Here is a 24,091-nt window from a genome sequence, read left to right on the forward strand (position 1 = left end):
ATCACAGCAATAGTACCTACATAATAAATACTTACACATTGGACTTACTTGGATACTCCTTATGGTAAATTAGTTGTTTTAAAAAAAAACTTCTAATAATACATAAGTAGTTACATACCTAAAAAAAAATATTCAAGGAACCAAAAAATAAATAAAAACGACGACCATTTTTAGAATCTTTTTACAGAGCCTTCCCTCGAATTTTTCTCCAAAACAAACATTGTGCTTGCCTTTTATCTTTGTACGAACTCCACCTGGAAAAGAAATAAAATCCGGCCAAGTGCGAATCGAACTCGCGTACCGAGGGCTCCGAACAAAGCTATTTTTTTTATTATGTTGTAACATGGTTACAACCACCACATGGTTACACTTTAAAATTTATGATTTTAGTAATTGTTCCTTTATCTGAGCTATAAGACATTGCTTTTAATCAAATTTCAACTCTTTTATCACTGGAAGTAGGTACGTTGTAGGTTTTGATTCCCTTGCAAGTTGTATGTAGTTGCGAATTTCAGATTGTGCTTTAACCCTAGATTACTACCCTTCGTCGATTCGACGACGCGTCACCAAAAAAATCGCTATAACTTTTACGCGCGCGACCGTATGGTTTTCTGACTTCAGCTAATCTCAGCCAACCCGTTGCGCTTGCGATGGACGGTAGTGCTTTGTGCGTGGAAGGTCCACACGCGCTGTTCCAGCAACCATGGCTCGTCACATCGACGAAGGTTAGTATTAACGTAACTTTTCGTACTATTTAGTTAAGTTAAAATTACGTTATTTTATCTTTGATAATGGTGCCTATTATTTTATTTTTTAGATACGATTCATATGTTATTTTTAGAAGTTGAAAGCGATGAGGAAAATTCATCTGCGAGAGAGCCTGAAGACCACATTGAGGCTGAAGAGGTTTCATGCCTCTTCAGCCTTCGGAGGGTGATGATGAAGTTTCTACTGTAAATAAAGAGCAATTTCCAGATCAACATTATGAGGCAAGTAGTAATACATCTCCCCACGTTCTATTGAAGACGAGAAACCTAGCACTTCAGCTGACCCTAGCGATTTGATTATAAGACCATCGCGTACCATTCTTCTTGGGAAAGACAAACACATATTATAGTCATCACAACAGTCAAGGTCACAAAGCAGAAGACCTTCAAAGAACATAGATACATAGCACGTGAGCCTGTACGCTTTTTTTCAAGATATTTTAGATCCTCTTCAATGTTTTTCAGGTATAATTACTGGTGACATTACTGATACTCTGCGGAACTCAATCTCATAAATTTTAAACATGCCAGGAAGAAATAATGTGAAAGTTATAAATGAAACTGAACAAAGTAATTCTGCTAATGTGCCTCCATAGCAAAATAAAATAAACATATATGCTAAATGTCCCTCCGTAAAGCAAAGGTAGACTAAAAATAGGTGCACTAGGTGCAAAAAATCGTTGTGTGGGGAACACAAACTTGATGTGTGTCACAAATGTTTTAGATCCTAAGCTATTATCAAAATTATATTTTTAATTATTTTTCCAGATATTATTTTTGTAATTAATAGTTAATTTCGAGCAATTTAGAGGTATATATTATATGTACGGAATTTTTCAAAAAAATTAAGAATGTTCATAAAACGTGTAAACTGTGATCTCATTTTGATGACTGTTTGAATTAAAACTATGTTAAAATAAATATTTTTATATTTTTATAATGTAGATTAATACATTATCCTTAAAATAAAAACATAACTACAAATATATTTTTTAAATTAAACCCCTAAATCCCCTCCAATAAACAGCGTAGTCGAAACGACGAAGGTTAGTATTAAACGTCGAAAAATAAGGTTAGTGTTCTAGGGTTAATTGCTATTTCTTCTACTTGCGTTGACATAGAAGTTTGATTTTATTACAGGTTAACGGTATCATAGAATTGAGTTTTTGATGTGAATATCAATGTATAATAAATGTTCATGAGTAAAAGGGTTTAAAGTTTAAACTTTTTTAAAATATTTTAACTTACAGTTGGGTGCGATATTGAAATTAGGAACAAAGAGTTATTTTGAATCCAATTTTTTATTATATGCACGAGATTGAGTTTTTGAATGGCCAACACTTGGCACTTCATACTTTTTAATGTTATTATGTAGCAGGGTACATACTGCATTTAGTAAACTTGACTTGCAAAAATGTTTGTATTCCTCAGAGGAAACAGATTTTTAGGATTGCAGGAAAAGGCATAAAATGAAACACATATTATATTTGAATGGAATTTAAAATTTATTAAACCTACCTATCTACAATATTAATCTTCATCTCTGTTACATGTTTGTATCACATGGATTTGAAAATTACTTTTGTTAAAATACCTACTATGACAGATTACAAGGTTGATTGCATAGTGATACATAATATAAAAAATTGATAACATAATTCATTTGATCTTTATCTTTAGCGAGCGCTAGCAAAATTGGATCTCTACTATAATAATTATAACCATTTCTAATTAACAATAATAATTTGAAAAAATTTGTTGGACCTACCTACCTAACGATTAAATAATTGAAAAAAAAGTATTAAAATATAAAAGAAGTTATTACTATTATGCGTACACAACAAAGGCTATAAGATTTAAACAAAAAATTGGTCCTAATTAAAAAGTAACATAAAATGCAAACTGTAAACTGAATGTAGCGATTTTTACGGTTTTTAATAAAACAATGGAAACCACATCACGCCTGCAAATAAATGAATAAAAAATGGGTAGTAAAATATATCAGATGCTTAAGCATATCAGATGCTTAAGCATAGCAGATAGCATATGGAAAAAGTCCCATTTGCAAATTGCAACGCAGCATAGATTAGCGGCGATTAAATTGAAAAACAATTTGATATGTATGCGAGCAAATTGCGGTATTAAAACAGTAAAATTCGACTTTATAATCACTGCTTTGGTTATGAAATATCTCTTGACACAAAAAGTTATCCAAAATTCAAACAACACTGTACTATAATTGTACAAGTTTACACAATAGATCATGAAATGAAATACACACTGTATTTTTGCGTCATCAATTTAAAAAAGTCACGAGCAGAAAGCATTAAAATCGATATAAATCTCCATGTGATAGATATTTCTGTATAAAAATAAATATGACTCTAATACACATCTAATATTAAACCAGAAATACGAACACTAGCAAGCTACGATAGGCGAGACACAGGACATTTTGTTACAGAGTATCATCTACGCTTCCTACGTTTAAAGAAGGGGCAGGCAGTGTTTTGATTGGCTGATTTATTTACCAATCGCGTTGGATCACATTTTGGCACTTCAGACTTCCGAACACTTATATTATTTTCATGAGTGTAGGCATTTCATTAAATATTATAATATGTAAAGCAGATTCTATAAAAGTATTATAGAAATCTCTCGGTATAACTTTTCTTAATTTTTTTGGAATAACTCTTCGCAAATCAGAAGTGCCACTTTGCTCTAAACGCCACCACTACATTGCTTTTCCTTCAAATATCTCATTCTTACCAATACACATCTTAGGCCACTTACAATTAAGCTTTTCCACTCTAAATCTTATACTTTTTAAATAGTCAAAACAACATTCCAATAAAATACTTAATACTCAGATCGCGTACATTATATTTAAGGTAATTTAGATTAAAGATTATATTTTCGATTTTTCCTTCAAATTTTGGTCACAAAAAAAATCTTCAACACAGATCTGTGATTTGATCGTAAAAAAATGATTGTGAAATTTATTTCGATAGTCAAACAGACGTGTTTACCAGCCATTTAAGATTTTATACTTTGCCTTATTCATTCCTTCCTCAATACACTTACACGCTCAAACTCTAACCTACAATGCCATACAAAATGTGCCGTGCCGACTATATTGCGCGTAGTCGGCTATATAAAGATAAATGTATTATATTTTCCAAACGAGATAAATATTTTTGCCTCGTTAATTATGTAACTAATATAAGACGCCATTTAAAACATTCTCCATATCATTTTATTAACGTTCGATTATTATTAAGTCAATGTTGCAGTACAAACAATCGACAAATGCCAAACATTAGTTACATCACTAACGGAATACTACAATAGCAGTTCAATCTATCACATAAATAGAAATCTGAATATTGATCAAAGGCGGCTGTGGTCATATTGCTTCTCAATTACAATGCACATGCTACACTTAACTATAATAATGTCCAATACAATTTGAAAACACTACTTACAACTAAATATTTTATTTCTAAGTTAAATTTGTTATTCCTATTACTATAATATGCCGATACAAAAAACATTTTTTTTTTTTAATATCCATTTAGATATTTTCAATAAGTTCAAAATATATAAATATTTATTTTTAATGTAGAAAAGTTGAAATAAATTCATATAAAATGCTTTATATAGTTCAATATAACCAGAGTACACGTTTAGTACATTAAATAATTGTCAATATTAAAATAGTTAGGTACCTACTTAGACGTTAAATTGCGAATATATAAAAGTTAGAAAAAACTTATTAATCGATAACATTCTTTATTATTTTGATAGAGGTAAAATAGTGAAATAAATGTGTTGTTACAAATGCATGTGTGGATAAACACAAATACCATGAAAGCTATGAGACTTGACACATAATAATAAATATTATATAGTTAGGGTTTAAATGAAAGAAGTTGTCTAAATGCGCATATTATCCCTACACCAAATTAATGTTAGTAACATGAAAAGAACTTTTCAAAATTTAAAAAGTTATAATGTTTTTTATTATAAATACTTTGATGATTAATGAAAACGAAAGTTTTTAAAAGTTATCATATAATTAATTCTTCTTACATTATTTTTTGTTAACATTTTTCTTTCATTTTGTCTTCATATTCGTCTTATATGGAAATTAATTACATATGAAAAAAATACAAGCATAGTGCCTAGTTATTTGTAAAATCTTTAAAACTTTTAAAACTTTTTCTCTTTGTTGATGAGAGAAATCAACGAAGAGAAAAAGTTCGTTGATTTCTAATAGTCTTTCTAATAGTATGAATATCATGTATATTCATACTAGATCAATATTGAAAAGTCCTTTCCATGTATAAAATGATAAACAAATGGGGGAATGTACACAAAAAATGCATAAAATTAATAACAACAAACACTTCAGCGATTAAAAACGCGTTAATACACGAATTATCAGTTTTCCTTGCATGCGATTCATGGATAAATAATTAAATACTTTGTTAATAAATAAATAATATGCAAATTGAACACGAGCAGGCGGGAAACCCGCGTCAAAGTGCACACACATGAATATTATCGATATTTTATTCAGACAACACTACAAGTTAACATAGATAAAAAAACTCTATGACATTGGTCCATAGACTTATTCGAGGTGAACTATATTGTGCTTCAAAAACAAGTAAGCAATACAAAAACCTCAATAAAAATGTAAAAAAAGTAACAATCAACAAGTTCCGATTACCAGTATACTTATTTAAATATATTCATTATGAACGAGCAAAAAACTAAAAAAATTCACGGTTAAAACTAAAGCCTACTAGTTTCATAGATTTAAATATTAATACGATTACTACAACTATTGCAACACTCCTTCCATCAACTGACTTCAATTAATTATCAAAATATCAAAAAATTTTCTGTGATTGTATGATCTGTACAGTCTATGGTTGATGAAAGAATTGCCACAGGTAATAAAGATCTCGTACACGCGTAAAATTCACGATGGCGGAACAACCATTCGTCTAAATAAAATAACACCGAAAGCATTGTGTAACATCAAAAACGCTACAATTTCCCATGCACTACGATAAACTTTGTTTTATGAAAATATGTAATAAACGCTATATAGGTATTAAATATTCATAAATATAAACTGTACTTTAATCTGTATTTGAACATGTTTACTCTAGAATCAAATTGCTTTGGTGTAAATTAGCTCACCATACTATATTTTAAAAAGGATATTTCGAAGCTATACCTACCACATAATTTGTATAAAGCCACAATAATTCCAAGTATAATAGATTCGTTATAGTCAATAGTAGTTAAATATAATATATAGTAGAAAACGTAGCGCATTTTATTTAGTCATCTATCATTGCTGTTCTCACTTTTAAGTAAATTTTGATTGCATAATTCCTTAGTCATTCTTCAGTGGCAGTCGATTCGAAAAACTACAAAATGCTCAACTTTATGAATAATTAATATTCTGTTTCTTAACTTTCTACCGTAAAATATGCTAAAATCAAATGTTCAATACGATATAATAAACTTTATCCATATACGTAATCTACTCAAATATATAAAAAATATGTATGGTTGTCGATTTTGAGACGATTTTGAGTAGAGAGCGACTCACACCGACGAGCGCGTTTCACTTTTACCGAATTGTAATATTTGCACGATTTAACATAAATATGAATGGTTTGAGTATTATCAACGTGCGGGCTTGGCGTGTGTTCACTGGTGGTGCTGTACCGGGGTCTGGCAGTACGGGCACTCTTTAGTAGTCGCAGCGCAATTATCGCATAGCACGTAGTGGTTACACGGCGCTAGCGTCACACTGCGGGGTTGTTCCTCACAGACCATACATTTAGTCGCTGTTTCCAAATACAGCGCTTTCTCGATCTCCTCCAGGTCTGTACGCACTTGGACCTGCAGCGCTTTGAGCGCTGTGAGCGGCAAACCGCGCAGTTCACGACGACCAGCGGCACGAGAGGCTTCGAGCTCACGTTTTAGATTCAAAGCGTGCGCTAATGCTTCATCGCGTTGTCTTTCTGCTAACGCCGCTTTGCGTTGAGCTTCATCTGATTCCCTTTGCCAAGCTTCACACGCGGACCTCGCTTGAGCGATGCGTTCATCCCATCTTGCAGCCGCTGCTCTAGAGGCGACTACTTCCTCTCGCAATCTAGAAAGTTCCGCCGGTGCTGAAGGTGATGTCGCAGCGAATTCAAACGCACCCGCACCCGCTGCTCCAAAACTACCCGCCTTTATTGCATGTGAATTAAACAACCGCTCCGTGTCGTTTGTTGCGTAACGTAGAAACGGGGGGAGGGGGGAACCACCACTGGGAGGACTGAAACCGCGCAACGTCGGTCTTGGAATATTAACTGGCGCAGAACCGCCAAGCAGACCTTCGCCATCTGATAGATCGCGATCTAAAGACGCCACTAAATTCAACGGATCGTCAAGATGTAAGTCATCTAGGGCGTTACCAACTACTTCTTGTAAAACTGTCGCGTCAAATGTAGATCTAGGAGGCCAGGATGGTTGGGGCTTATCATGTTCTGAATATGGCTGTAGGGCTGATGTTTGTTGCAATGTGCGAGGGTGGGCGGAGCCCCCGCTAGATGTGGAGGCGCACTCCGAGCCGTCGCCGCTGCCGTTTGCGTGCGGGGGAGATAACGGACGCGGGAGCCCTAGCGCTCCGCCGAGCACTCCGACGTCGTTCTTTTTGTCGTTCGGTAGAGCGGAAGACAGTAAATCCGCCAGGTTAGTCCCGCATTCGAGTGGTGCAGTCAAATCCCGGGTCGATGTTAGATCTTCAGCTAGAATGAAAAAAAGTATAAGACATTTTTATATTGTTTACATGACGTGACATGGTTTATAAAGGTGTTGTATCAATTATTTATACAGTGCTATGAAATTAAAATAAAAAAAACATTTCACATGATGATTTAACATACAACTGTATTTTAGACATATTATTACTATATCACCAAAAAAACTTAAAAAAAATGCAAATACTCACGTTCAACATGTGCAAACGCGCAGAACAGTCCCCTGGGGCAGTAGCCCGCCTGCTGCACGTCGTTGCACTTGGTCGACTTGTATATCTCCGGGTGGAACTGCTGCTCGGTGCGCGTGTGGCAGTACCCGCAGGTGTCGCCCGCCTCGCAGTTGCTGGGCTCGCCCCACTCCTCGCCGTGCTTCACGTTGGGGCACGGGGTGCTCCGGTACTTGTACTTTCTAGGTGATCTGCGTTTATCCTGCAAGAAAATAATATTATTCTAGTGTTTGATTGTTTGGTCAATGTACTTGCCTACAAAAGTACTTGATCAATTTAGAATTTTTTCTTTCACCTGTAGATAACCGCATAATTCATGAATATATCAAAATATAACAGGCATTTCTCCGCAAAATATAGGAATTTAAAAAAAATCGGCATATCGATGTCAAGCGACTATTTTGCGTGATTTTTTTTTTCTATTTTATCCTGGGCTACATGTAAAGAAGCAATCGAAAAGTACGCGAACAAACAACAGAAAAAAACATTATATGTACTAGTAAATATTTATAATGAATGTATCTTCATACTTACTTTACTATTGTGATACTGTGGGCAGGCATAACCTTGTCTGCAAAGCCTGGGCGGTCTTTTACAAGGCTCAGTTTTATATGATGATAGCACATAATTCGTATCTGCAATTATAAAATGCTATTAAAAAACTTCGCAATCGTCAACGACTTTTTAAAGTGCACTAAAAATAATAGGATGCGCGCGCATTTTACAAAAGGACAATGACGAACTCTCGTACAAAATGTTCTTGACATAATTTTTTACATGTAAAGTGAATGTATGTTTTGAATTTTATAAAAAATACTTAATACAGGTACAATAATTAAACTTTACATTTATTCAGGTATAGAAAACGTCCAACGTTTTCTATACCATTTATATTCATATATAATACATGTAGAACATGTATGCTCTGTAGTTTTCATATAACTTTAATTTGTGTTTTTCTATGATTTCAAGTCAGAAAAAAAAACTAAAATTTACTGCAGCCTTGAAAATGTAATAAAATATATGTAAATTATTTTAGGTTGTTATTCATTTTATGTAGAACTTTTAAATTCGTTGTCATATTATTTGATTTATTTTTTGTGATTATAAATTAACTTAACGAAAAAAATCTAAATAATTAATTGAATGGAAAAATAGAGTTTTTATTTTATCATTGTGCATGTACTGTACTCAGTCACTGGAGACTGATTACTATACATATTATAATATATTGTTTGTAAAAATTAGGGAGCAAGGGTAGGACAGGTTATAAAATTATGACAGGACTTTGCCTCTTAGCATATAAATGTGAGACATATTATAGCAAAATTTTATAAGTTTTGAACGAAAAATGCATAGAAAACATACAAATATGCACGAAAACGAGTACATAAATTAAATAAGCACCTTGCCACTTAGGGTCTTCATTCATCAAATTCCGTTCCCTATCTAACGCGTTCGGAGCCGCTGCGTCCCCATCAGTTCCATCTGGGTTCTCTAATGCTTGTAATTCTCTCATATCCAACACCGGGGGGCGAAGGTCCGGGGCTCCGTGGGCGAAGGCACAGTGCGCCCCGTTCTTGGTGCAGAGCCCCCTCGCGTCTGTATCGTGCACGCACATGCATGTCTTGTAGTAGCGGAGGTGATATCGACGCTCCGTGTCGCCCGCCGTTCTATGTAGGTAGGGGCAACTGAAAAGGATCAGGGTATTGTTATTCTGTCTGTGTGGTTATAGTAAAAGATATTACGCAAAATGAATTATATTGTACAACATATTATTGGTCATTGATTTCTCCACATGCTGAGTCCTTTTCATGATGAACTTTTAATTTCAATCTGTTTTTTTTACCATGTACGAGGGTCATGCCAAAAGTTGTTAGATGCTCTTTACTTAATAATTTGATACTGGCAAGTTATACACCATCGTAAACACTACGTTATTTAGTGTCAAATTTAAATATGGAACATATTTGAATTCAAATATTTTTTGCTCATAAAGGCTTATTTTTGTGACAATCTGGCGGGAATTTGCTTGCAACAATGGAACTCAATCGACGAGATTTTCGCGCTATGATTTATTATGATTATAAAAAAGGTTTAAAGCCGCAAGAATGTTTTAAACTTTTGGTTACTACTTTTGGTGAATCTGCTTGTTCACGAGCAACAGTTTTTAATTGGTTTGCTGAATTCAAAAGAGGACGGGGAAGCTTTGAAGATGAAGCGAGGACAGGTCGGCCGCCAACCGCAGTCACTAAAGAAAATATTCAAGCAACTGAAAAATTTATTCGCGAAAACCGACGAATTACATATGTAGAGCTTGAGCGAGAACTGGGTATTGGATCAGCAGCGTTGCAAACAATTATTCATGATCACCTTTCTCTCCGTAAGCGTTGTTCAAGATGGGTGCCGCACAAACTGACCGATGAGCAGAAAGACCGCCGGGTAGATTGGTGCCGATTTATGATAGAGAAATTCGACGGAGGCGAGAAGAAAAACGTATACGATATACTTACAGGTGACGAAACATGGCTGTATAACTACGATCCCGAAACAAAACGACAATCGACTGTATGGTGCTTCGATAATGAACCAACACCAACGAAATGTCGTCGTGCACGCAGCACGCAAAAACAAATGATTGCCTCGTTTTTTTGTAAGACCGGTCATATCGCTACTGTAGTGCTAGAGGATCAAAAAACAGTTAATTCTGAGTGGTATGTGTCAATTTGTGCCCCCTCAGTATTGTCAGCTTGGTGTGAAAAGCGACCGAAGTCAGGAATCCGGCACCTTCTTTGGCACCACGACAACGCCTCGGCGCACACGTCCGCCAGAACACTTGATTTTTTTAATTCAAAAAATGTGTCTATCCTGCCTCACCCGCCATACTCTCCTGACTTGGCACCTTGTGATTTTTACTTGTTTCCCAAAATTAAAGAAAATTTGAAAGGAAATAGATTTGAGAGCAAGGAAGATGCATTGGCTGCCTATAATTTCGAAATTTCCGAGGTATCTGGAAAAGAGTGGTCAGAGGTGTTTTCCAAGTGGTTTAAACGCATGGAAAAGTGTATACATGCTCGGGGTGAATACTTTGAAAAGATAGATATAAGTAACAAATAATAAATATTATGGTTTTCGAGTATCTAGTTTTTTTTGGCATGCCCCTCGTATAAATGAATTCTATTCTATTTTATTCAACAGAAAAATGCAGGCCTGAATTAGATAAAATTTTTTCAAACTCAAACCTTTTAATTAATTCAATAAAACTTCTAGCAGCACTTTTGAATTTTTGTAACAGCCATTTACTACCAGTTGCTACTCTCTTTAATACAATATTCTCATCTGTATTTATACCCACATGTAGGGTTACAAACTCATTTTACAAGAAATAAAGACAGTAAAATTCTGAGATTTATTTTATGGACATACTAGCGGTCCGCCCCGGCTTCGCCCGTGGTACATGTTTACGTTTTCTCTACATAAGAACCATCCTCGTACTTCAAGGAATATAATAAAAAAAGAATTATCGAAATCGGTTCAGCCGTTCTCGAGTTATGCGCTTACCAACACATTTTGCGATTCATTTTTATATATAAGAAGATACGGTTGTATAGAAGCACAACTTATCAATTTAGTATTTTTTTAATATGTGCTTTTTGCTGTTACTTATTATGATGCTGGAAGCACAATATTTATTATTTTACTAGTTGTCCTGGCAAACATTGTACTGCCATATTCTTGTTCATATTTATCACATTTTGTATATAATTTATTAAAAATGAGTAATTGCCTGTACCCTCATAGAAGGCTCATGTCCCAGCAGTAAGAACATATATGCGGTGACAGTGGTGATCATGATGATAATTACTAAAAATACTTTTCAAGTTGAGATAATGAACATTTCTTTGACGTCATTGCTTGTTAATTGTTACTAGCAATTAACTGCAATGCATATTATACAGGGTGTCCCACTGTTGGTATAAAGGGGGTTATAGTTATTTGCGATTAAGATTATTAGACAAAATGCTCACATTAGCGAAGCGGTATATGCAGACTGCGAAGCTAGAGAAGAAAACATGGATTTTCAGAAAAAAAATTGCAAAAATTTTTTGATGTAATTTTGTTGTTTAAGTATTTTTTACGTGATCAGTGTATGCAAAACTAGTAGTCCCTTCGCACTTAGCATACCAATAGTGGGACACCCTGTATAGCTTCTTAACTGATTAAATCTATATAAAAACATCTTATATATAAAATTCTCGTGTCACAATATTAGTCTGCATACTCCTCTGAAACGGGTGGACCGATTCTCATGAAATTTTCTGTGCATATCGGGTAAGTCTGAGAATCAGCCAACATCTATTTTTCATATGTACCACGGGCGAAGCCAGGGCGGACCGCTAGTATTATTATAATATGTTTATACAACAATATAGTTTTAATCCTTAATTACATTTCACATTACCGGTATGTTAATACCTACAATTAATTCTTTTTTGTACAATTAGTATCATCAACAACAACATCATCATTAATTAACAAATAGTCTTATTAGTGCGCATTTACATTTTTAATTGAATGCTAATAAGTAATTTTCAAAAGAAATGTTATGTTACTGTCTAATAATTTGAGCGTATGTAATGCCGCAAAATATAACATAGTAAAGCAAAAAGAACAATGGGCTAACAAGGGAACAACCAACCAAAATAGAAAGGAACTTGCGATTAAAATACGACAGCAACAGTTTATACGATCTCAAATTGCCTGGATTATATTTCGGTATTGGTAAACAAAATTTTCCATGAAAATATTGTTTTCAACCTAACTTACCCATACTCTATCAACCAACTTTCATTAATAAAATACGTCTATAGCATAATTTCAAACATTCTATACGTGCAATATGTAAGGGGAACAAAGCTTCTACTTACTCGTCACCATCTTCACAAATGCCCGAAGTCTCGTTATATTTGGTACAATAGTTGTCAGCGCTATAATTGAACGTTCCATCCCGTTTTCTTACGGGTCTTCTACGTCTCTGATTATTAAAATGCCAATGAAAACATGTGAAAGGCCTATGTTGTGTACATTTATGTTGTAGGAATGATGGACACTGTTCGACACGAAATTCCTTAAGATATCTGGAAAACGAAACCGCTGATGTAAGTGAAACGCACATCACTGGAAACCGTATCACAAACGCTACAATCTTAAACAACAATAATAACTGAAAGTGATTATTACTTATAATGATTTGGTTTTTCTGTTTGAGCTGTCAACAAAGGCTTAGATTCCGACGGCATTTTGTAGAACTATTATTGCGCCTCTCGCGTCGCGCAGGGCACGCTCACCGATGACCAATTAAAATTCAATATATGATCACGTGATAACAAATATTTTAGAAAGGTAACAAACGTAAATAAACTTCTTAATTATGAAAATAATTCACACTATTATTACATGTTTCGAATAAATGTGACCTTGAACTTAAAATATATTTATCTCGATGTCGGTTCAAGCAAAAACACAAAAATTATGAGAAAAACATCGACGTATGTCGTAAACATCATTGACAGGAATGTCACGCTGATGTTTTCTATCCGTCTCTTTCACTCAATAACTTCATTAATTACGACAAAAAGAAATAAAAAATAGGTCGCTCAGGGTTTTTTTTTGTATTTCATGAAGCAGGAATATTTTGATATCAGCTATCAAAATTATCCATAAGTATCCAACCCTTTGTATGTATTATTATTTATTATTTTAAATTTTAAATGGAACTTACTCAGCAAATGTATCAGCTATAATATGTGTACAGGTATTAAAAATTTCAAAATATTACATTTTTTTAGTTTTTAATTACTTAAAAAACTATAAATATAGCTTTTAATTCGCGATTTTATTTTTGTTTATAATTAAGACAATTTCACTGGATTTAATTTAAATTATAACGTTAATTCTATCCAAATCATTTTGAATGTTTAATTTTTATCGCAATTGTATTTTTTTGAGGACAACACTGATCACTACGTTTATCCAATGAAATTGCAAAGTTTGTTTTAACCTGGCCAATGGTAAATGCTGCTTTTAGTCCAATCACGTGTGTTGAATTTTAGAAATCCTGACCAATACAGGAACAGAAACAAGGCGTCAGTGTTCGCCCGCCATTCTCTCGACGCCATCTTGAACTGTGCTTGAGCATATGATCGTTGTGTACTCCCAACAAAATCCCGTTTAAATTGTAAATTTTTGCTTAAAAGTTATTAAAAGGTGTGTAAATTTGTATTTTAACCATGTTACGCTAGTTTGACAAAAGAATTTACGCGTGCACCTTTCAATATCCGTTAATTGTTATTGTATCAACTTGAATGTCGCAACATCGTTGTTTATTATTTTCTCTAACTTGTTCTATTTTATTACTTTGCAGTAAAAAATGGCACGTACCAAGCAGACTGCTCGTAAATCAACCGGAGGAAAGGCTCCGCGTAAACAGTTGGCGACAAAAGCGGCGCGAAAATCAGCGCCCAGCACTGGGGGGGTAAAGAAGCCCCATCGTTATCGTCCTGGTACAGTGGCCCTCCGAGAAATCCGTCGTTACCAGAAATCTACTGAGTTGCTTATTCGTAAGCTGCCGTTCCAGCGACTCGTGAGAGAAATCGCTCAAGACTTCAAGACAGACCTTCGGTTCCAGTCTGCCGCCATCGGTGCATTGCAGGTAAGCTTGAGACCTAAATGATGCATCTTCTAATTATATGTATCCGCATTTTATTAAACATATATTTTTCATTTTGTTTGCAGGAAGCCAGTGAAGCCTACCTGGTCGGCCTCTTTGAAGACACCAACTTGTGCGCCATTCATGCCAAACGTGTAACCATTATGCCTAAAGACATCCAGTTGGCCAGACGGATCCGTGGCGAGCGGGCTTAAATAAATAGATATAGCGTTAATGTACTCAATGATAAATTATTCTTAATTCAAATAGACATAATTTCTATAACATTTTTTTATAATGTTTCCCATTAATAATCTTAATTAAACTTCATAATGTAATCATTATTGTTAAGGCGGCAGAACTGATTGTTTTTTTTTTATATAAATATGTTTGTAATTTGTAAGTTAGACTGTGTTTGTACAAGATATACCTAGCTCCGCTAGACTTTAGTTGGTTCTGAGATCATAACACCTTTTAGCGTTAGTCTTGTGCAAGGACATAAAATATTTAGTGACTTGTGGTATGTATAGAGATTAGGAAATTTTGACCGTAATTGTGAGTTCATTTGGAATAATGCACTGTACTTGTGTAATTAAGATACTTGGTGTTAAATAAATTAATTAGAATATATCAATTTGTTTTTATTGAAATCCTAGTATTTTGCCTATGATTAGCCTATTTAGCATTCAAAATGTGAGGCATAGCTAAATTATTTAATTTGCAATGAATATGACCATAATTATTATATTCAAACACTTATCCCTAGTGGCATTCTAAAAATTTTAAAATACCCTACATTTAACATCAGTCCTCATGCTAAAAAATTTAATATGTACCCTCTATAAATAAATATCAAACGTTAAGGGTGTAAACCCTACATAAAAATATATTTGTTATTTCATCTAAGATCAAAAATTTATTCTGGCTGACATCAGACATTTATTTTACAATATACAGTACATTTATCAATAGAAATTGCTAGAACCATGAATTCAGTCGTTGAATTTAGTTTTGTGTGAATGTCTAAAATGCCTATTTCATGAAATGTCAGAAAACTTATAATAACAAAATAATATGGTAGGTATTACAAGCTGAGAAATATCCAAATGAATTTTCCTGTCCTCACTTTGTCCATTAAGTCCAAGGTCTTTAATGCCTTCTTGATTTTAAATGAACATAAAAGTTAAAGGCTTAAAAAAACAACTATTTAACAATCACAAATCAATATAATTAAAAGATTATCTACAAAAATACTATTCTTATTAAGCTACAAGTTTTGCTTCCTCCTCTTCAATTTCTTTAAGACGTTGTTCAATTTCAGCGACACTCCTTCCATTTTCTTTATTAAACCTATAGCTAATTAGTAACTGCTGTTTTTCTAAGCCCTTGAGTCTGTCATATAATGTTTTTTCGAATTCAGAGTCGATATCACTTTCTTCGCGAATCATACAGAAGTATATGAGGAAAACTGCAACGCTTCCAACTACACTAAATGGCTGATACCAGGGCATGTTTCTTGGTGTCGCTAAAATCGGTCTTATCCTAGCTTTAGCAGCACCACTGGTAGAAAATTTTATTGGTTCATTTTCGTTCACATTTTCAACTTTGTTGCTAAATGTTCTTCCTCTGAATATTCTTATGTAATTCCTGTAATAAAATAAAAATATTAAATAGACTCTATATAATATTTTTTTATTATTATTTATATAATAGAGTACAGAAAAAAAAGAATCAACAAAACAAATGTTTTGATTTTGAATGGTCTTAGATAGTTCATACCATACTTGTTTATTTAGGACATACAACAGTTTTTTTCCAAATATGTATATAACAAAAATATGCTGATATGAATGAATTGTGTGAATTTTTCAATTTTGATGATATCATCATATTTTATTCAATACGATGAATCATCATTTTTGTTTAACAATAACATAAAATGACTAATTACTATTGATTCCAAGTAACTGCTAACAATTCATGAGTACTTCCTATTCAATTATCATAACAATTACGAAAATTGCTGATTTTAAAATTAATTTTAAATATGAACAAGATTCATTTTTAAAGTTTAAGTACTTAAAATTGTTGTATGACTCATGTGGAAGAAATAATAGGAAATGAATGAACAGTAATTATTTTTATTACTTACTCAATGTTACTTGATTATAAATCTAAAATAAACATTTTGTTGTGCCACAAATAGGACATTACACATTGAATTATTTCTTGAGTATTTTAGTACACTAATAATATAATGTAATTATTTTCAGTGGCTTAGTATAGGACTCCACTTTAGTAGACCTTTTTAATGTTAAGAAATTGAAAATTCGATCATTCGTAGGGTAGACAAAAACACAAATACCTGAACAGACTTCATATAATATTAAACTGAGGAATAAATAGCTATTTGCTAAAGATCCTTGAAATAACTCTTATGCCGCGGCCACACATTGGAGATATTTGCACCAACGTAACGTTTTGCGCCTAATGCACCAATGTATGTATCAGTACTTTGACGCAATGTCTCGTCCATCGTCTTCGCTTCTCTGCTACCACAGTTGGGACTGGCCCAATGAGCTAGTCTGTTCCCATTGATTGGTTACAAAGTTGACATTGAAGCCAATGTATAGTGCAGTAGTTTGATCATTTCAAATTATAGCCAATATTGGACGCAAAGTTGAATCCAATGTGAGGCCGCAGCTTTAAGATAAACAAGGATATAATAATATCTCAAAAGAAGTAATTGCGAGGTTGGTCTTTCTCAGGATGAAGTTATAACGTAATATTAGTTAATATTGTGTAAAATTAATTATCCCTGATCCACACATAGGCAGAGCATATATAGATTTTTACAAGATTATTACCTGAATAGATGGAAATTCTTATTCATCTCGTGTTATTTTAATAAATTACATAAATATTTTGACTATTGATTTCTTCATAAATTTGACATTAATCACCACTGGGCTGTCATTGTGGCCGTCCTATTGACAGTATCAAAATTGACATATATTTTTTATTAACTTTTTTCTTACCTGGCTTCATGGCATTTAGTAAAATAAATTATTTTATGTGTAATCTTTGTGTAATATGCATACAAAAATGGTTTAATCTTATAATTATTACTATTAGTTTTGTTTTAGACTCGCTATTTTTTCCAGAGAGTAACGTAATGCATTTTTAATTCTGTAAAAAGTAGGAGATGATTAAATAATCTATTTAAATTCTATGAAGGCATGGAGATTAAAATTATTTGATAATAGTTATGACTACAGTAATTCTAACCGAATAAATTCTTCGCCATTATCAGGCTCGGCCAATAAGCGGTTTTTTTCTGCGATAGCTTTGTTTCGCCTTTCGTTTGCAGCTTCTAGCCTACCAATATTAGAAACTGGTTCTTCAGGAGATTTCTTGCTTTTATGTTGCATTGGTTCTGAATACAGTGGTTTCATTAATAGCGCCCATACGTTATACTCATCCGACGTTTTTTGTATCGTTTCGCAAAAAGACGAACGAATACTCCAAACTTTGGAGATATCTTGATTCTATAATAGGGAAAATATAATTTTGATCAGCCTTCTTTTATACCTAACTGTTATGTTTATAGGTTCAGTGGGTAATAGATTTTTTACCGTAAACATGAAAAAAAATCTTGGAAGAGACAGTCTTCTGATAATACATAATAATATGTTTACATAATAGAAAGTGGAACTCACTATTTTATGTTGTAACTCAATTAATTCCATTTTAAGCATCTCTATCTGAGTTGAAAGAGCTCTATTCCTAATTTTTTCAACATTCAATTGAGATTTTAGTTTGATAATTGTTTGAGTTAATGCACTTTCCTCCTGGGAATGTTTTTGTATTTGAGTATTAATCTCTTTTATGTTACGATGTAGTAATGCGATATTAGCTTCGACTGTAAATAAAAAATCTTAGATTAAGGATTGGTCTCCGCGCGCGCGCTACGACTAGATACCGCCCCACCTAAAAACAATAGCTCTGTGAGTGCGGCAACTCATTTCTGTAGTGTGTGTTAGGCAATTTGTAAAGACGCTAGTGTGTGTGAAGAATTGAGCTGCCAGCTACATAAATTTTACCTCATAAATGGGAAATCTGCCATCTTGGAAAGAAGTTTGAAAAATATATTTTTTCATCCTGACCTGGCCGGGAATCGAATCCATGAACGATTTGAGTCGCATGACTCAAATCCACTTGCGACGCTTCTATACTATAGTCACAAAGGTTGATTAAAAGTAAAAAAGCGGAAATAAAAAAAATAACATACTAAATGAGTCAGTTAAACATGGTTAAACAGAAATAAATTATTGTTATTATACTCTTTTATATATGTATTAGTAATAGTATTGAAAAAAAAAGTTCAAATTATTGCTAAAAGATTTCCTCAACCACGTGTATTTTTTTGGATATGCAATACGGCAACACTGAATGGCGTCGTATTTTCGTAGAAAAAAAATTCGAAGTAAAGGAGAAATTTCGAATAATACGATACTTAGTGATGGTACGTGATCCCAGTGTCTTTCTTATTTTTTGTTGTATTATTTTTAAATAGTTTTATAGCACAAATAGGCATTTTACTTCAGATTTTGTTCAAAATCTTTATAAACTATCGGTTCACCCTCTCCACACAATGCTTGTGACACGACTGGCTTGGGTACGCCGAATTCGGCGTACTTTTAGTTGCCGCATTTTTCAAGTACGCCGGCGGCATCTAGTCGTAGCGCGCGCGCGGAGACCAATCCAAATCTAAGTAAAAAATATATTTTTATAATCATTAATTCACGCTCAATTTTCCCAATTCGCATCGCTTATTTCTCTATTTAGAGTAATTATGTAATAATTAAGTACTTACCTAATTCGGTATTTGAGTAATGAATTTGATGACAATATTAGTTGTATGTAAGTACGTAGTATATTATTATTAGTCTGTGATATACCTATGCAAATAACAATCAACAAGTGCGTAGTAATAGCACAGATATCAACCTAATTATATAAAGAAGTTTGAACTAACAATAAAATTAGTATTAAATAAGTTAGGTAACCTACATTCACGTTTTTCTTTTAACTTTGCTTCCTTATCTTGTTCTTGTAACTTAATTTTTTCAATGGCTGAACCGACAGATTTTTCCATTTTTCTAAAAAATATTGGCTTTGTAGTTCTGTGAATGAATAAAAAAATTAAAGCAAATTGCAAAAGTTTTATCAATAATTCACGTTTCAATTCAACAATTTCAAATTTCAATATATAAAAATTTCCCGCCACTATTTTATTTCTTTCGAGTTCTTTTTTTTTCGGAGCTGTCGCAAGGCTGGAGTCTAGTTTATTTATTTCTTCTCTTATGAAGTTTAGAGTTTCTTCTAGAATATAATTTAAATATTTCCCAGGGACACTTAATAAAATTACGAATCAAAATAAATATTTTATTAAAACTATTTATTGATTTCAAAACATACATGATTACAAAACTTAATTAGATTGTTTGAAAAACAAAAATTCGCGTTTATGATATTGTCTGTGATTAGTCTGTGATATTGTATTATTATTGTCTATGCTTCAAATTGTTTAGTCAATTTCGTAACCCGGGATATTTTAAAATTGTACAAACACGTATTTTGTATATTATTTAGTCACAATATCGCTTGTATTGTTTTCTTATTTTAAGTAATATCAATGGAAACACCAGATGCAAATGGCTATGTAAATGTAGTCTGGCCAAGTAAGAGCGTTCCACATGGTGGTATTTTTCATACCAGAGTTGTTGAACCTTCAAAAACACAGCAGCAATTTCTTAAAAGTAAGCTACCTATATGAATACAATATTGCATATCACTGTATTCTGAAATTAATTTAGGTAGGTTTAAACGTAACAATAATTTTTCTACAGTATTACTAGAAGAATCTAAACTTTCAATCGCCCAGCGAAAGAAATCTGCATTAGCCCTCCGTCAATATGAGGAAAAAGAACCTCCACCACGCGTTGAAATACCGATGGTTCGACCTAGAACATCTCGACGACGCTCATTATCAGCTATACGTGAATCTGGAATATATGAAGCTGCGGAGTAAGTTACTAACTACTTATAAAAAAAAGGAATAGGGATACTTAGTATAATATACATTTGCCTTGAAAATGAAAATTTAGGTTTAATATAACTACCTAGTTACGCCCAGTAAAAATAGATTCTTCCCTCATATTTAATATATTTATTAAATTGTATAATATTTTCAAAGCTATCGACCGTTAAAACGTGGGGAAGACCGCGAAAAGCTAAAAGACAATCTAGCGCACAAAATGGAATATGGTGACGAGGGACAGGTACCACCAGCTGCTCCTCGTAGACGCAAGTCTCCGCCAAGATTACCCACCAAAAAGGAGATGTGGCATGACTGTGAGATATTTTATTTCATGTTAGAACCACGTTAGAACATTGTATGGTAATGCTCTATACATAGTAACTGCCGATTGTTCCATATTAAAAATTTAAATGTTTTTTTTCTAATTAACAATTTCTACTTAGTTACTTGTTCTAAAAAAACTGATCAAATACAATTCAAATTATTTTACCGTCATGTACTTAGTTAAGTAAAGCATGAAAGTTTTAGAAAGTTACGAAAATAAATAAACAAAAACATTATAATGATTGATCCTATTATTTTATTATAATTATTTTATTCCCATTAATAACAATAATACAAAAATGATTATTTTCAGTGGTAACGCAAATAAGAGAACGAGCAGAATGGCTCGCTGAGATGGAAGACCTGGGCCAGGGTGCTCCACATCGCGAAGTGATCAAGGACCAGATAGCTGAACGCATGAGGGCCCTAGATGCGTTAGGACTGGAGAGCGAGCCTTGTACGGCAAGGTCTAAGGGATCTGGATTTAGTGTCCTTCCTAGTGTTAGGTCAAATGCTAGTGCTAAATCAGGTTAGTGTTTCTAAAAAGTAAAATAAAATTGAGTGTCTTGGAAAGGATATTTCAAGAGAAGGTCGATAAATGTATTTTCTTACTAGTAATTCTTAATTTTATCATTTTCAGTGAAATCCAATCAATCGAAAAAGAGTCCAGACAAGACTAAATTAACAAGGACTCCAAAGAGGCAATTGAAAAAAGATGAAAATGTCGCAGCATACGAAAAACTTTCGCCTTTACAGTATTCGCCTAGGAGAAGATTGTAATAATAAAATTACTGAAGTATGTTATATGGATATGGATGTATTTATATGGATGTTTATTCGCAAATTGTTTGGAGCATTTACCAAATTTTATGTGCTGCAGTTTCCATGGAGAAAGCATAATATGTTTAATTGCTTTTTTAGCATGAATTCAATAAATATTATGAAATGTATATGGTGTTTCAGTCATCATCATCATCATCTATTATTATAGGTTTTGTCTTTTTTGCTGGCTTATCATTAGATTTACTAGATTTTCTTTTCACAGGATGAGTTGCTTCATTTGTATCAGATATTTGTTCAAAATCCTTAGGAGCTGGTCTATCCAAATGAAATTCAGTATATTTTCTAATTGGCATTTTGAATGTGAAGTTGGCATCATTAATTGCCTCCATATTTGGACCTTTCTTTAAATAAACAACAGTAGAATATGCAGTGAAATGGAAATCTTCAACTATATAACCTTCTATTAACAAATATGCAATTACATCCTCAGCTAAGTTTCTGGAGAAATTTGGCTCTTTTCCACTGTGTCTCAACGGGACAGGGCCTTTAAGAAACCAGGCATCTATAAGCTTTTGTGCTGTTAATTTTGTTTGCTGTTTGTCTGCATTGTCTAATATATTTGCCAGAGTTTTAAGGTGTGATTCCAATGATAATTCTTTTGTACTACTACTTGTATTGCAACAAACATCACACATTTTATTACAATCAGAATTGCCCCAATCTTCGTCAAAATGTTGAGCTATTAGTTGACGCCTACATAGTGATCCGTTAAGACAATATTTCACCATTCCATACAAATGTTCTAAACTTCCAACAGATGAGAACACCATAGCACTAACTTTAAACATGTCCTGCATTCTATATAATGTTATACATTCTGCCCTCTGACCATCTCGGCCAGCTCTTCCACTCTCTTGGTAATAATTCTCCATAGATTTACTGATTGTATGATGTATAACAAATCTTACGTCAGGTTTATCAATACCCATGCCAAAAGCTACTGTGGCAACAATAGCTTGGTAGTGCTTATCATGCCATTTCATATGCACTTTTGACCTTGATGCAGATTCCATATTGGCATGGTAGCATCCTACTTTTAAGCCCCTTTTTCTTAATCCATCGGCTATATCCTCAGCATCTTTTATACTATTTGTATAAATTATGCCACTTTCATCCTTATATCTATATTGAAGTAGCTTCTCAAGTATATTCAGGCATTCATCTTGTGATGTTGGTTTTTCTAATATCCTATAATACAGATTTGGCCTATTAAATGTTGATTTGATGACTAGACATCCTTGTATATTAAGTATTTTTTGGACATCATTAAGGACATGGGCTGTAGCTGTGGCTGTTAATCCTAATATAGGTACATTAGGAAACATATTGGATAAAATTCCTAGAAATTTGTAGTCAGGTCTAAAATCATGTCCCCATTGTGAACAGCAGTGCACTTCATCAATTGCTATTCTCTGTAATCTACCTTCAGCAAAACATTTCTGTAAATTGGCCATGAATCTTTTACTCTTTGCCAATCTTTCTGGTGTTACATAGAGTAACTTGATATTTGTATTTTTATCTTTTAACAGATTCAAAGCTGCAGCAGTCTCATCTTTAGGGCTTGTACTAGTCATGAGCATAGCTGGAATATTTTTCTTTTTCAATGATCGCACTTGATCCTCCATAAGTGAAACTAAGGGAGATATAACTATTGTAATTCCGGGTTTAATAAGCGCTGGTAGTTGATAGCAAAGACTTTTCCCAGCTCCAGTGGGCATAACAACTATCGCATGTTGCCCCGAAAGTGTGGAATTTATAGCACTTAACTGCTTAGGTCTAAACGAATCTATCTTAAATATATTTTTAAGTGTATTTTGAACATCTTCCGACCATTCGTATTTATTACCTCCCCAATCTACTTGGGCTAATGTATCCGATTTTAATTTATTTATAGATTTCTTGAGAGCGCTTTTCCTTTCGTGTAATTCCCGTTGCTTATTTCTCCATTTGGATATTTCTGCTTCTACTTTAGCGAGTTCTTTATCGACCTTTTTAACTTCTTCATTCAGCTCCTCAACCGTCTGCATTTTGTTAAAAAAAAGCTTATAAAAATATTTCTTGGAAGATCAAAGAACAATGTCGTTTTTTTTTCTTTGTGATCGCTGTTACTTTTTCTACAATATTACGTTTTTAAATAATTAGAAAGATTAAAATTTGTATTTCACAAGCATACCCGCGACTTATATTTACTGTCAACTGTCAAGTGTCAACAACAAAGTGAACTGTCAAGGCCCCAAGGGTGAGTGAAGTACTAACTTGACGGCTTTCAAATATAAGGCCCTAAT

The 24,091-nt window shown here is 33.4% G+C and overlaps 6 protein-coding genes across 6 annotated transcripts; 2 read left to right on the forward strand and 4 right to left on the reverse strand.

Moving 5' to 3' along the window:
• Window positions 1-5,066: 5,066 nt before the first annotated feature.
• On the reverse strand, window positions 5,067-13,403 carry unk (RING finger protein unk). The gene is made up of 6 exons (XM_089697954.1): window positions 13,069-13,403; window positions 12,756-12,965; window positions 9,235-9,518; window positions 8,362-8,462; window positions 7,792-8,029; window positions 5,067-7,588 (listed from the first exon to the last, which is right to left on the reverse strand). Exons 1-6 carry the CDS (start codon window positions 13,125-13,127, stop codon window positions 6,501-6,503), a joined length of 1,980 nt encoding a protein of 659 aa, XP_089554080.1. The 5' UTR covers window positions 13,128-13,403; the 3' UTR covers window positions 5,067-6,500.
• Window positions 13,404-13,937: 534 nt separating this feature from the next.
• Window positions 13,938-15,166, forward strand: LOC149486318 (histone H3.3A). Its single transcript, XM_089697955.1, has 3 exons — window positions 13,938-14,094; window positions 14,252-14,539; window positions 14,623-15,166. The coding sequence occupies exons 2-3, from the start codon at window positions 14,258-14,260 to the stop codon at window positions 14,749-14,751; spliced, it is 411 nt and encodes a 136-aa protein (XP_089554081.1). The 5' UTR covers window positions 13,938-14,094; window positions 14,252-14,257; the 3' UTR covers window positions 14,752-15,166.
• A 576-nt stretch (window positions 15,167-15,742) lies between these two features.
• Window positions 15,743-17,520, reverse strand: LOC149486319 (uncharacterized). The gene is made up of 2 exons (XM_089697956.1): window positions 17,404-17,520; window positions 15,743-16,183 (listed from the first exon to the last, which is right to left on the reverse strand). Exons 1-2 carry the CDS (start codon window positions 17,427-17,429, stop codon window positions 15,799-15,801), a joined length of 411 nt encoding a protein of 136 aa, XP_089554082.1. The 5' UTR covers window positions 17,430-17,520; the 3' UTR covers window positions 15,743-15,798.
• A 115-nt stretch (window positions 17,521-17,635) lies between these two features.
• Window positions 17,636-19,694, reverse strand: LOC149486320 (uncharacterized). Its single transcript, XM_089697872.1, has 4 exons — window positions 19,610-19,694; window positions 18,256-18,458; window positions 17,825-18,084; window positions 17,636-17,725 (listed from the first exon to the last, which is right to left on the reverse strand). The coding sequence occupies exons 1-4, from the start codon at window positions 19,692-19,694 to the stop codon at window positions 17,668-17,670; spliced, it is 606 nt and encodes a 201-aa protein (XP_089553998.1). The 3' UTR covers window positions 17,636-17,667.
• Window positions 19,695-20,228: 534 nt separating this feature from the next.
• On the forward strand, window positions 20,229-21,873 carry LOC149486321 (UPF0193 protein EVG1 homolog). Its single transcript, XM_089697959.1, has 5 exons — window positions 20,229-20,358; window positions 20,449-20,626; window positions 20,796-20,953; window positions 21,277-21,492; window positions 21,604-21,873. The coding sequence occupies exons 1-5, from the start codon at window positions 20,235-20,237 to the stop codon at window positions 21,741-21,743; spliced, it is 816 nt and encodes a 271-aa protein (XP_089554085.1). The 5' UTR covers window positions 20,229-20,234; the 3' UTR covers window positions 21,744-21,873.
• Window positions 21,874-21,894: 21 nt separating this feature from the next.
• LOC149486322 (ATP-dependent DNA helicase Q1-like) lies at window positions 21,895-23,996 on the reverse strand. Its single transcript, XM_089697957.1, has one exon. It carries the CDS (start codon window positions 23,831-23,833, stop codon window positions 21,923-21,925), a length of 1,911 nt encoding a protein of 636 aa, XP_089554083.1. The 5' UTR covers window positions 23,834-23,996; the 3' UTR covers window positions 21,895-21,922.
• Between the last annotated feature and the right edge of the window lie 95 nt (window positions 23,997-24,091).

Source organism: Colias philodice, chromosome 8, assembly GCF_061535455.1.
Source record: "Colias philodice isolate Cphi_HAF_F1 chromosome 8, ilColPhil1 Martin Lab GWU primary, whole genome shotgun sequence".
Classification (NCBI taxonomy): Eukaryota; Metazoa; Arthropoda; class Insecta; order Lepidoptera; family Pieridae; genus Colias; species Colias philodice.

Coding starts and splice junctions, on each gene's coding strand:
- unk (XM_089697954.1), bottom strand. CDS start 13,127: ATGCCGTCGGAATCTAAGCCTTTGTTGACAGCTCAAACAGAAAAACCA. Junction 12,966..13,068: donor GAAAAACCAAATCATTATAA/GTAATAATCACT, acceptor TTCGTTTTCCAG/ATATCTTAAGGAATTTCGTG. Junction 8,030..8,361: donor CACAGTATCACAATAGTAAA/GTAAGTATGAAG, acceptor ATTTTCTTGCAG/GATAAACGCAGATCACCTAG.
- LOC149486321 (XM_089697959.1), top strand. CDS start 20,235: ATGGAAACACCAGATGCAAATGGCTATGTAAATGTAGTCTGGCCAAGT. Junction 20,359..20,448: donor ACAGCAGCAATTTCTTAAAA/GTAAGCTACCTA, acceptor ATTTTTCTACAG/TATTACTAGAAGAATCTAAA. Junction 20,954..21,276: donor AAAGGAGATGTGGCATGACT/GTGAGATATTTT, acceptor GATTATTTTCAG/TGGTAACGCAAATAAGAGAA.
- LOC149486320 (XM_089697872.1), bottom strand. CDS start 19,694: ATGGAAAAATCTGTCGGTTCAGCCATTGAAAAAATTAAGTTACAAGAA. Junction 18,459..19,609: donor GTTAAAAGAAAAACGTGAAT/GTAGGTTACCTA, acceptor TTTTATTTACAG/TCGAAGCTAATATCGCATTA. Junction 18,085..18,255: donor TTGAGTTACAACATAAAATA/GTGAGTTCCACT, acceptor TCCCTATTATAG/AATCAAGATATCTCCAAAGT.
- LOC149486319 (XM_089697956.1), bottom strand. CDS start 17,429: ATGAATAAGAATTTCCATCTATTCAG. Junction 16,184..17,403: donor AAGAATTTCCATCTATTCAG/GTAATAATCTTG, acceptor ATTTTATTACAG/GAATTACATAAGAATATTCA.
- LOC149486318 (XM_089697955.1), top strand. CDS start 14,258: ATGGCACGTACCAAGCAGACTGCTCGTAAATCAACCGGAGGAAAGGCT. Junction 14,540..14,622: donor CCGCCATCGGTGCATTGCAG/GTAAGCTTGAGA, acceptor TTTTGTTTGCAG/GAAGCCAGTGAAGCCTACCT.
- LOC149486322 (XM_089697957.1), bottom strand. CDS start 23,833: ATGCAGACGGTTGAGGAGCTGAATGAAGAAGTTAAAAAGGTCGATAAA.